Genomic DNA, 13142 nt, shown 5'->3' on the forward strand with positions numbered 1-13142 from the left:
TGTCATCACAGGTCTCTCATTAGTGGGCATGCAGATGTGGGAATTCTGCCGATCCTTCCCTATGCCCTCGCTCTTGTATTATTATTATTATTATTATTATTATTATTATTATTATTATTATTTTTCCTGGTATCAGATGGCGCTCCGGCTGACCCCTGCTGACCCCTGAACTCTGCCTCAGCAGGCCGTCCCCTCTCTCTCTCTCCTTCTCTTTGTATCTCTTTTTCTCTCTCTGCACCAGCCACATTCTCACCACATCACGCTGATTCAGAGGGGAAGACTGTGGTTGGGCAATTAACTGAACTGCTGCGCTGTGCCAAACAAAACTTCCTCCGCTGTTTTTACAGCAAAGTTCTTCAAATTATGGTTTTCATGCATCCGCGGAGCCGAGTTCAGCCATCCGATGTTGCTTTGTCACTGTCACATGCCACTCAGCGTGAAAGCGAAGAGAGTTCACACCGGGGTTTTAGGACAGAAAGGAAAGGTGCCAGCTGGGGCGGACAGACTCTTCCCATGCTAATAATACTCCAGCACAATGCATGAATGAAAGCCTTTCATTGGGATTCATCCTCTCTGTCTGCAGGATGAACCTTTCCACACTGGTGGTTTGATAGGACAGTTAGTCTGTCCTATCAAACTATCTGGTTCTAACTTTATTAGAGCAATTACTCAGAATCTGTCACCACATTGAAATTGAGGAATCACTACGTTCATTTATGTGCTGTAACATAAATCACTTCTTATATCACTTTGCATCAGGGAAGTTCCCTAACTGGGCGTTTGCACCTGCAAACTAGATTATCATGCTGTGATAAGAATGCAAAAAAATTAAATCAGTTTTAAAGCGTAACATTCTGAAGTATTGGCATACCTTGAAACTAGCCGTTGGTTGTAACAAGTTACATTTACTCGAATAACTTTTTGGAAAAAATTTCACTTCACTGCACCTTTTTTTGAGTAATATTATTATGAAGTATCACTACTATCACTTCACTTCTTGCTTCTACACAAGCTCTGTAAACAAGTCTTTTTATTTTAGTCTTTAAGATCCTAGAATTTGCACAACTATAGTTTTGTCTGTCTGATGACATCATTTTTAGATATTCAGAAGTTTTGATCAGGTACACTGCACTAGAGGAACCATTTCACCAAGTATTTTTTCCACTCTTGAAAAATTTCTTAAAATACTACTTTCTACTTGTGTGAAAATTTGTTGAAGTAGTACTACTCTTGCTTGAGTACAATTTGTGCGTACTCTACCCACCTCTGGTCTAGCTGGTAGCTGGCCCATGCCTTCTGCAGAGCTATGTAAACAACTCACTCCTTATGTGTTTCTCAGACTTCCTTTTGCAGATTCTGTTTCGCCTTAACTTGCATTTGCAACTCCTAATGATGCTCGGCGCAATTTTAGATATTTTTCCCTAATTGCATGTTAAAACAGTATTAATCACAAAGAGTCAGAAATGCTCAGATTTGTCTGCTTTTATTGGAGACTCAGTGGGGACTAAATGTGTATTGTGGAATTTAGCCAGATAAAGAGAATTAAGTGAGTAAATGAATGTCATGTGAACCTTTTACTTTCTGTAGGATTACTGAATGCTAAAAAGGTAGCATTTAGTCATAAGCAGAATCTGCTAAATGCTTATTAGTAGTTAAGGTGCTAATAAAGATAAGCACAAAATTATTCGCATCACTGCTAGATTAAGTCTTAAGGTAATCTTTGGGGGGTTTTTACCAACATGTTTCTTCTCACTGGATGTTTTTTTCTTTTTTTACAAGTTTTTGGAGTGACCCAATCTAAACTCCTGATCTGAACCTGACAGAGGATCAGTGAAGGGAGCTAAGGATTAGGGTGATGGAAAGGAGGTCAGTCAGTCTTAAAGATAAATTTAAGACTGAACCATGCAGAATACTGCTCAGGGTCTGCTGTAATGCCAATAAAGATTCTTCCTTTGACTATTGAGATGAGTATAAATCATTTGTAATTTTTTATAAAAAAAAAAGATATTTCTCTTATTTATACTCATTTTATGTTGATTTATTCTCTTTTCAGAAATGCCTCTTTCCTTTATCATCAGAAAGAAAAAAATGTTGAAAGTCAATGATTTGACATCGAAATCTACCAATTATGCGCGCACATGTGTGTGTGTGGGGGGGTGTGGGTGTGTGTGTGTGTATATATATATATATATATATGTGTGTGTGTGTGTGTGTGTGTGCGCGTGTGTGTGTGTGTGTGTGTGGGTGTGTGTGTGTGCGTGTGTGTGTGTGATGTTTTAGCTGCTATTTTTAAGTCCAGGTTGACATCTTTAAATAACTTCCCAGTCATACCAGTTATGAGCAAATCAAGCAGCAAACCTTCATGTGGAAACACCATTTTCCTGGAGTTTTGTTGCTGCATTGCCTTTCATTTGTCTGAAGGTTTTTGGTTACTTTGCTGCTGATTTACTTTGCTGCAGATTTAAAGACCACAAATGCTCTTCCAGGTGTGCTGACTTTGCAGGTGAGAGCAACAGAAAGCAGGTTCTCTCTATTGCTGTCATCGTTTGAATTAAAGGAAGCGTCTGTTTGCTAAGTAGGAAGTGCCAACTTCCACGAAAGCAGCTTTCACTGCTCATTTCCAGAGTTTACCCAGTGACGCAGTTTATGTTTCCCCATTCAGCACTTTTCGCCTAACTCCACCTAATCCTATAAACAAGTCAGAGCAACTTCAGGCTGACATGTGGGGTGTTTTATTCATGTGGCTTTATTGGTTCCTCTCCTCAGGTTAACAACAACGGTCTGGTGTCTTTCCTGAGGGAGGTCTCTCAGTTTACACCGGTGGCTTTTCCAATTGCTGGCGACAGAAGGGTGGTGGCGCCGTTCTGGGCCGATGTGGACAACCGTCTGGCAGGGAGCGTCTTCTACAGGCAGAGCCAGGATGCTTCCGTCTTGAGGAGGGCTTCAGGTGATGTCAGGACGTACTTCGCAGAGTTCCCCGACTTCAACGCAACATGGGTGCTCATTTCTACTTGGCACCAAGTCACTTTCTTTGGAGGAAACTCTCAAACGCCGGTACAAATTTACCCAAATCTGTTCTGTCAACATCGAGTTAAGTAGTAGTGTAACTTTGGGTGTTTTCAAAATCTGATCTCATCATACAATACAATAGAAATACTCTGGTCCTGGGTAGAAGCAACCTATCAGAGCCTGGAGGGGGTTAGTGCTGTCAGTCACAATCGTATACGTAACATTACAGGAAAGCTGATTATCCGTCGTCTCTGGTGGCCATGTTAACTAGCCTGTGCATTCAAGGCAGGCTCGGTTTTGCAGAACTAGCTGTAGTGGAGTATGGAGCAAAAGACAGGGTAGGAGCAGGGCAAACATGAGCTTGATTAACAGTGCTAAGACCCTCCTCCCGGCTCTTATTGGTTGTTTCTGACCCGGGAGCTGAGAATTTCTGCAGATAGCAGTAGGATCACAGGAAGGAGGCAGAGAAGTTATTTTTTCCACATATTATCTGTCTCCATGATACCAGGACATAGTGACATGTTTAACAAGTATGCAAAAAACATTTAAAAATAATAAATAAGAGTTACGTACTGGAGTGAGTTTTAAGGAAGCAGAAACTTGGTGGAAAATAATGACCGCGAAAACCATGCAACTTACAGCGCCTTGAGAAAGTATTTATACGTCTTGAATCTGTTTTCTCATGTTACAATCACACATTTTCATGCATGTTAAGAGTTGTATATATGTAAAGATACCCTATTTGCAGATGCACACAGTTTAGGGACCTTTCAGACAGATATGTGCTCCCATCGTTGCCAAGTATTGCCCCTGGAGGTCTGTCACCTCTATATTATAATGCAAGTCATTATCCCACATAGCTTACAACCCTTTAACTCAATTAAATTACTACAAATATATTTTACCGGCCTGCCTGCAGGCTTGACCTTCCTAATCAGTCTCTCTAATGGGTATTAATGTTTTTCGAAAGCAAAATGAAAGTAAACCTTTAGCCAAATATATTCAAGGTTTTGTATTTGTTATCTTTGCACAGTTCTTGATATTTTACTCCCCTTTTGTTATCTAAGTAGAGATTTTTCTTTGGTATTCAAGGTTTTTTCTTGCATCAACAACTAATGAAGTCATTATTTTACCCAAAGCTGTTTTTTCCTTCTGTGCAGGTTAATACTTTCCAGGTGGTGCTGATTACAGACGGAGAGCTTTCCTTTACCATATTCCAGTACAATAACATCACCTGGACAACAGGGAGGCATGCCAGCAGTGGAGGAAACCTAGTGGGGTTGGGGGGCATTGCGGCACAGGTAAGATCCCTTTCTTATCTTGCTTGTGGATACAAAGTGCCCATCTGTCGGGAGTGGTTCAGAATCTCTCTATTATCAGTCCTTTGACACATCCGTCCCGTTTATTACCGTCTTCCTAGGCAGGCTTTAACGCTGGCGACGGCAGGCGCTACTTCAACATCCCGGGCTCTCGCACCACTGATGTGGTCGGCTTAGAGGAAACGACCAACGTCGGCTACCCGGGCAGATGGGTCTTCAGGATAGACGACGCAAACGTGGAAGTGGGAGGCTGCAACTCTGGTGAGAGCCGCACTCCTTAAAAGAAGAACATTTCTTTTAAAATCGCACCTTTCACGTTTTGACGTCACTCCGCTTCCCGTTCCCGTTATCTTCCAGCCTCGGTGTGTCTGCACCTGCGTCCATGCCTGAACGGAGGCCAGTGCATCAACGACTGTATTACAGGCAACCCCTCCTTCACTTGCTCCTGCTTGGCTGGCTTCACCGGCCGCCGGTGCCAAATCAGTGAGTTATGGTTGACACTGCTTCCTGCTGTGTTTAGCTTGACACACGTGCATGCTGCGAGCAACTACTTGTCTACTCGAGAACGGCCAGGAAAAATAATGTCGGCTTGTAAAAAAAATAGCTAGATTTCAGCAGACTTTCCAGAGGGACACCTGAGTATTTCCTTAATACCTGTATCAGCTCTGCGCCAATCAGATGTGTTATCCTTGGAAGTCGTCTCAATCGTTTACCAGATGTTTCCTTTTAATTAAAAACATCATAGTGCCTCCCTTGTGTTTCCTCCTGTTTTTGCAGATGTCAACGAGTGTGCTTCCAATCCGTGCCAGAATGGCGGGAGTTGTAAAGATCGGATTAATGGTTTCATCTGCGAGTGTCCTCCCGGATACATGGGGGTTCACTGCCAAATAGGTACATTCCATCTATTTCCTCAGGCTGTCATGACTCAAAGTCGCCTTCCCATTTATAATCCTCCATTTATGCAGCGTTTGTGTTTCCATTCTATTGGGATTGGGTGTGATATCTGCATGCGTCTCCCTTTTCAATCCTGATGCAATAGGATGTTAATGAACAAACAGAATAACTTCAAGCAGTGAGTGATATTTTATATAAGCCTTTTATTTTGAATTTGCTTTTAATGAATTTTTGTGCGATTTTCATGAAGGCGAGAATGGGAGTTTTCTGGCCAATCACCAATCTGTAAACAGTCTTCAATTTGGAAGAGAGCCACATGACTGGCTATTTTTTTGACAAACGCAACTGATAAACGTTTTGTTACCATAAGCACCGGTCATTTTGCACCTTAGCCCATCATTTCTATATTTTTTTAGTCTTTGACAACCAATGACTTCAAGTTATTTTCTAGAACCTGCTAATGGAAGTCGACAAGATCTGAACCGATTTCATGTAACCAAGCAACACAACGTAGAAATAATTGTAAAGTGGAAACAAAAGAATACATGTCTGAATCTTTTGGGGAAAAAATAAAAATCTATAAAGCTTAAGATGCGCTTTTCTTGTTGCGGTGTAGTCTCATGCCTGAAACATAATTTTAAATGAAAAAGGTGGTCTTTTTTTCTTTTTTCAAATTTTTTTTTTTTTTTTTTACAAAAGTCACTTTTGGCAAAAAAAAATAAAAAATACTTAGGCCAATATTTCAGGAAGGTGACAATATGATATGAGAAAAAGCTATGTTTACTTAAAATGGAGATGTAGTTTCCTACCATGCTGAACAAAGTTCCTTCCTACCTGGAACCTAAGCGCTCATTAAGCACCTTACAACACAAACACAAAGTCGATCAGCCTGCAAAGAAGTATCAAAGCCTCTTCTAATACCTTCGCAGCCAGCAGCACATATTTGCAGAATGAGGGGAGTCGCGTGGAGGATATATTAATCAGCTGAGTAAATATTTCCTGAGTGTGTCTTTCTGTATGTGTGTGTGCGCGTGTGTTGCAGACATTGACGAGTGCGAAGACAGACCATGCCTTAACAATGCATCGTGTGTACAAGGCGATGGCAATTTCACCTGTGTGTGTGAGCCGGGTTTCATCGGGGTGCGTTGTGAGACAGGTGAGTGGGGTTTGTCTCGGTCGACTCATTTTCACTTCTTTCTACATTATCCTCGGTTTGTGTCAAAAACTTTATCAATCTGGACAAATTGGTATTGGTAGACAAACTGGTCTTACTCGAAGTGATTTCAAAGCACCGCTTCTTTTAAAAACATTCAAATGGCTTCCTTCGGTGAAGTCAGTATGCAAAAAGTCATTTTCTCATCCAAGTCCCATGTAGATGTTTAGTTTTGTAACTTAAATCCAGGAGGAAATGAAATGATCAGGCCCTCCAGAGTTCACAAATCTTCTACATGAAACCAGATTAATCCTAATGCCAGACACCTGGTCAATGAAACTTTATGCCTGCACTAGGCGAGGCCAATCCCGCTAATCCAGTTTACCGTTGAACACATCCGCCTCTCGATTCACCTTTGATTGTTCGATATCGGTGTGTTCTTCAGACATCAACGAATGTGAATCCCAGCCATGTCTGAATGGAGGAGAATGTGTGGATCGGGTGACCGGCTTCATCTGCGTGTGTCCCGCTGCGTTCAGTGGGACGTTCTGTGAAACAGGTGGGTTTCAGCAAGAGAAACTCATAGAAAACTTTTTTTTTTTGCCTTCATCAACTGTATCCTGGTTGCCTTTGCAGAGTAACACAAGCCCCTCCACAGACAGTTTACAATATCTGACTAATTGCAACATTCGCTTCTCAGACCTGTTGGTGGGAAGAGGGTTTTTCTGTTTCTCGATCCTGTTCAGTTGCAAGGATCTGTGGATGTACTGCCACTGAAAACATTTTTAACATACTTTGGCACGCTCTTAGCCAAATTAATGTGCCTTTAAAATAATCAACTTTGAAAAGTGGAAAGAATTATGAATTCAGAGAGGATTTCTGCAGCTGTGTGGCCAGAAACTCTGTGTGCAGAAAAGCCTTCAATGAATTTCTGCAGGATTTTATCTGACGGATCGACATGAAGCCGTGCAAAGCTGTGAAGGGTTGAGAAAAGGATTCTGGGTTTATTCTGATACCAATAAATTAATATTCCTGTGTTACGATGGTTCAGTAGAGCTCCAAACTTAAATCCTTAAGCATTTCATAAGGACTGAAGGCTGATGTTTACAGATTATCCCCTTCCTATCTGACTGAGTGTAAGTTATTTTGCAGAAAAGAACAAGAAAAAGTCTCGTCTCTATGTTTAAAGCTGGTAGAGAAATGTGACAATAGACTTTCAGCTCTGATTGTAGCAGATATCTTGACTCAGTGGAGCAGAATACAAATGCACAGCACACTTTTACTTATTGAAAGCAACATAGTCTTTTGTAGTCTGTGGACGTAATGTGACAAAATATAAAATGTTTTCAATGTGTTGTAATATCAAATAAAAAAGAAAAAGCAGTAGATCAGAGTAGGTCAGTAAATACGGATTCAACACCTTGACAATGTCCAGAGCTGCAAAAATATCCTTGGTCCTTTGATTAAATTTAGCTTGTCAAGTTTTTTTCCTGCATTTTAACATTTGCTTGTTTTATGATAAGAGGAAAATGATTTTACCTCTGTGTTTAGGTTTTAAGAAACAAAAAGTTACTTACAAAGAGAAAATGAAATTTTATTGAATGAAACAAAGACATGACTGAAGAAATAGGGTACAATAGAGTGAATTTTACTTTAAATAAAAATACAGAGACAACTTGCTAAAATTAGCTTTTTTAACCTTTATATTCAAAACCATTCCTCAGTATAAGTCCAGCCAAAGTTTTTATGAATTTAATATTGACAGACACTTTGGAGGGAAAAATACAAAAATGACTTCTAATTTGCAGAGTTCACATTGTTTTTAAACAGTTCAGTTATTTCCTCCTCCTTTTCCTGAAAAGCTGGAGCTCTTTCAGTCTTTTGTCTATGAAATTCAAGAGTCATCATTAATGCTTCTTATTATTTGTAGACCTAACTGCCAACATCCAAACTTTTTGAAAGTTATTTTAGGACCAAAATAAGAGAGTGAAATCTTATTAGAATAAAATAAAAAAAATTAATATTGTAGATACTTTGTAGTTCAAAATAGTTAAGTCTCAGATTTTTTTTTCTCCTTTACTTTCTAACCTGGTTTCTGCAAATACAGAATTATAAGCTTAGATTTATGTTGTCTGATTTACTGTAGTTATCTGCTTTATTTTTTTGTTATCTCTGTGATGTAAAACTATTATTTTTCTACTACAGTCAGAATACTTTGTTCTTTTTCTTAAAATATTGTACTGTCTACATCGTAAAAATAATTAGCATTTGTGTGCTTTTTATTGAAAAACAAAATAATCTTCTGTGTGCTCTGACAATTTTGGCCCATGTGGGGAAAGAAAATTGGACACCACAGTTTATGGTGATTGTTTCATATTTATTTATGGAATAAGATGTACTTTTCTCTAAAAATGTTTTCCTTCTCATTCTTCATTTCTCAAACTCTTTATTTCCATAATTCTTTTGGAAACCAGTATATTTTTCAATATAAAAGATGTTTCATCTTCTAAATTGTATTATTTTAATAAAATAAAAATAACCCTCTATTGTTGCCTTTTTTCCTCAGAGCTGATGAATTCCACTGATCCACACAACCAAACAGGTAACCGAGAAGCTTTGCCAAAAATAGTTCACATTTTGCTGTTTTACATCTGCTTTTTGGGGAGATTAAGAATGCACTGGGTTGAAGATACTTTTGCTGCTGGACTTTTGGATCTGTTCCTGTGCTCTGCTCTAAACGCTGTCAAAGTGTGCAGGTTTTGTTCTCTGCTGCTAAGTGCAGGCAGCTGGGCAGGTAGAGAGGCAGACTGAGGTATTTTGAAGAAGAGCTGTGCTATCCCACAGGAATGTGGACGTCTGCCCTGGAAGACTCGGCTGTAGTGATGAATTATCGTAATTATCAAAAGTGACACGACCTCGCCCAGTTTACTACAGGAACCGGTTGCTTGATCCTGCGAATAATTGCTTTGTAGTGCCTTTTTTATTAGTTTACAAACAAGAGGAAGCGTTTCGTCTAGACCTAAAAAGTGCCAGTTTATGAGTTGAGGCAGCACGGTGGTATTCGAGTCATTTCTTCAGCCCGTGCTGCTGAAGTATGCATGCTTTCAAAACTGCTCCTCTTTGGAACGGAGCCATAGCGTCACGTGATTTATCGTTTTTAGCCATTTACACTAAAAAATTTCATTCCCAGTCACACAGCATGTAGAGTTTGTGTCATGCTATTCCTGTTCCAGAGATTAACTTTCATCTTTCAAAAGAGATTGCACTTAACCAACTGAGACCAGCTGCTGCAAGTGTTTGTTCCCTCTGCTAAAAGTGCCCTTTAATAAGGTTTGAGCTCCTACAAATGCATGTTGCTTTTCACCCCTGAGCTGAAATAACTATCAGTGCTTATATAGTCTCTCTTAAATCTCCCAAATACTTTCCTGCCTGGCTCACTTGGAAGGCACAGCAGGGGAAAAATAGAGCAGGATTCTCCAAGGAAGAGAAAGTAGCCGGACTCAGACGTGCCTAATCAGGCTCTCAGATCAAAGGGCCCGGGCGGCGCAGGTGGCCAATCAAAGTGGCTCTCTCGAATTAACAGTCCGTTAATTGCCCCAGGGGCATTGTATTTTTTGGTCACAAAATATGCTCCATATCACCGGAAAATGAATGCCCTCCGCTAGAGTTCCCGGTTACTTCAAAGGTGGAGCCATTAAGCCACGACACAGCCGTGTCCTTTGATCCACTGCTGCAATTAAGCAGGGAGAGCAAAACAAAAACATTCGTACGGTTCGTGAGGAGCGGATGTGCATTGTGCAGAAGGGTAATTATTATTTTTTTTATCCTCTGAAGTCGGAAAAGAGAAATGGCAGCAAATTGATAGTTTGCAGCAGTGGTTTTCTTATAACAAATAACCACGTCAGTAAGGGCTATGATTTTCCAGTACTGCCACAATCAACGGCAAGTAAAATGGAGAAAGATGTTCAGTCAATCAATCAGTCAAGTTTTTTTGTGGAGCACATTACAGCAACAAGGCATCATAAAAACTCCATAGAGTCAACAATTGAGGAACCAGTAACAAACATTATATTTTGACGAATGCCATCATTAAAATCATCATACACATCAAATATGTTGGTCAGTGTTCCATTTATTATGGTTCAGCAGCAACTCTAAACAGGTGGGTTTATAGCCTTGATTTAAAGGAACTAAAACAAAAGTTTTGCAGTTTTCTGGAAGTTTGTTCCAAATTTGTGGTGCATAGAAGCTGAATGCTGTGTCTCCATATTTGGTTCTGGTTCTGGGGATGTAGAGCAGAACCAGAACCAGAAGACCAGAGAGGTCTGAAAGGTTGTTATGACAACACCAGATCTTCTATATTGGTGCTAAGCCGTTCAGTGATTTATCAACCAACAATAGTATTTTAAAGTCTATTCTCTGAGCTACTTTAGTCCTTACAGTTCTAAAGTGTAAGGACTTTAGAACTGGGTGATGTGTTCTGTCTTCCTGGTTTTAGTCAGAACACAGCAGCAGCGTTCTGGATCAGCTGCAGTTGCCTCATTGATTTTTAAGGCAGAACTGTGAAGACACTGTTGCAGTAATCAATGCGACCAAAGATAAACATATGAGTTTCTCTAGGATTGGCAATGCATGTTTTGTTAAAATATGTGGTTTAATTTTGCTTTCCATTTTATTTCAGGAGTCAACATTTCCATAAAGTAATGTTTTATTTATTTATTTATTTATTTATTTATTTATTTATTTATTTATTTATTTATTTATTTATTTATTTAGTACTTCTTGCTAAATATCCAGCAAAGGAAGTACTGTACAATTTTTGGTATTGAACATTGTCCATTTTGCTGGGATACACAAACTGTAAAGAAGTACACCATCATTAGCTCAAATTGCTAACTTTCATTAGATGGACACTCAGCACAGGAATCATCATTTCTCGCTTGTTTTCCCTTTTCGAAACTCAAGTGGTGCTAGTTTGAGAACCTTGGGTTTGCAATATATCAGATGAAAGACACTCAACATGTGGCATTGATGATGGTTATTAGGACTGGATCTTTCACACAGCCAATCTCCATCTGCCTGTGTGTGTGTGTGTGCGTGTGCGGGGGTGTGTGTGTGTGTTTCTGCAGTAGAATGCCTTTGCCAGAACGGGGGCGTCTGCGTGGGCATCAATGGAACCTGTGAATGCCCTCCAGGCTACACCGGAGCTTACTGTCAGCTGGGTGGGTATGAGCTGAATAATCCCTTGATGAATGGGTCACTCTGTGACTGAGACATTTTCCGCTAAAATTTATGTACCTGCTTTTCTCAATTCCCCTAACTCAGGAATAACTCAGACCCTGTGCAGTAACAGCAGAACATGTCCTGATGGAAGTCCCTGTTTGGAGTATGGAGGAGCTTATCTTTGTACGTGTCACACTGGAGTAGAGCCTGATCATATGGACTTTTACCCTGGTAAGAACCTGAGGCACCAGCATGGTGAACAAACACTTTGGCAGCTGCAGTTTCAGTCAGAAGTTTTCATACCCTTGTCATGGGTACGGTGGAATTGTAGATTTTCTCCCAATCATCAAAAAGTCAATATTGCACATTTACTCCTACTAATATTTGGTTCAAACTTTTACTAGGTTGGCTTTCTGACACAGACTTTGCTTCTTAGCTGTAGTCCACAATTTTTCTCTGGGCTTCAGGTCATAGCCATTCCGAAAGCTTTCCCTGTTTTGGCATAATTTAAAACCAGCGTATCTTTGGTTTGTTGAAACACTCCGCCGTCTTCAAATTGCATCGGTTTAGCTGTTGATTTTATGTGAAGTTGATGTTAGATGTTAGATGTTTGTGCTGTTATACCCTTTAAGCCAACAGTAAACAGACTCTTAGCATTGTGCAACCACCACCAGGTTTGACGGTTACAGTGGTATTAAATTTGAAAGCCTCACCTTGATTCCCTCATCCTTTCCTCCATTCAGTGTCACCTAACATCTCAATAGTTGTGCTATATAAACATAACAAACTTTCGCAATTGGTCCATCCATGTGGGTAGTTTTTAGTAGATTTCATTGGTGTCAATTTTGGAGCTTAGGCTTCTTGTTTGGTGTTCTCCTTCCATGTCCATGGCGATGTAACACTTGCTTCGCTGTGAGCAGTTTATGGCAGATTGGAGTCTCCGGTAGCAGCTTCTGGTTCATTCCTTGAGTCTAAGGGTGACAGTTAGGACCTTATTCCAGACCTTTGCAAAATGTTGAAATCCTAACAAACTTATATGTGCATATAATTGTTTGAACTGGCTGTGCTGGGATCTGCCGCTGTTCAGAAGTGGCTAAAGGTTCTTTTTAAGGTTGTAAATTGTACAGTTCCTATTAAATTTTGACCGAGTTCCTTGGACATTTCCATTGTTCTGAGTATTGGTCAGTCTGACGAGTGCAAGTCCTTGTTTATGCTGGCAAAGAGAAACTTCCTGCTGCAGTCAAACATAATCACTGATGGGCACGATAAAGGTTTTCTTGAAACTTCTGAGCTCCTAATTAAAAGACTTAGTTGAATATATGCATTTTTTCAGTCTGTATCACCACATTTGGAAAAATAACAGCTTTGAAGAATCCTTAAACACCCCAAATTAATGTGACCATCGTGCCCATAATCAGTGTGTGTAAACTTCTGGCGACACTATATTTATTACTGCATGTATATTTGTTTCCTGTAGTCACAAACACTTGAGCTTCATAAGTGAACTTCTAACATTCGCAGTTCAAATCATGAATACTGGGCAA

The 13142-nt window shown here is 39.9% G+C and overlaps 1 protein-coding gene across 3 annotated transcripts in view; it reads left to right on the top strand.

The window, feature by feature from the left end:
• Positions 1 to 13142, top strand: part of sned1 (sushi, nidogen and EGF-like domains 1) — a 34507-nt gene that overhangs the window by 6658 nt on the left and 14707 nt on the right. For 2 of the 3 annotated variants that reach the window (XM_008407699.2, XM_017304524.1), the window contains exons 2-11: positions 2767 to 3054; positions 4170 to 4310; positions 4430 to 4589; positions 4686 to 4811; positions 5106 to 5219; positions 6265 to 6378; positions 6821 to 6934; positions 8942 to 8977; positions 11505 to 11597; positions 11701 to 11829. In XM_008407699.2, coding sequence (XP_008405921.1) covers positions 2767 to 3054; positions 4170 to 4310; positions 4430 to 4589; positions 4686 to 4811; positions 5106 to 5219; positions 6265 to 6378; positions 6821 to 6934; positions 8942 to 8977; positions 11505 to 11597; positions 11701 to 11829 — 1315 coding nt within the window. The remainder of the gene's footprint in view (positions 1 to 2766; positions 3055 to 4169; positions 4311 to 4429; positions 4590 to 4685; positions 4812 to 5105; positions 5220 to 6264; positions 6379 to 6820; positions 6935 to 8941; positions 8978 to 11504; positions 11598 to 11700; positions 11830 to 13142) is intronic. The other variant, XM_008407700.2, reaches the window with a different exon arrangement.

This window comes from Poecilia reticulata, linkage group LG4 (assembly GCF_000633615.1).
Source record: "Poecilia reticulata strain Guanapo linkage group LG4, Guppy_female_1.0+MT, whole genome shotgun sequence".
NCBI classification, from domain to species: Eukaryota; Metazoa; Chordata; class Actinopteri; order Cyprinodontiformes; family Poeciliidae; genus Poecilia; species Poecilia reticulata.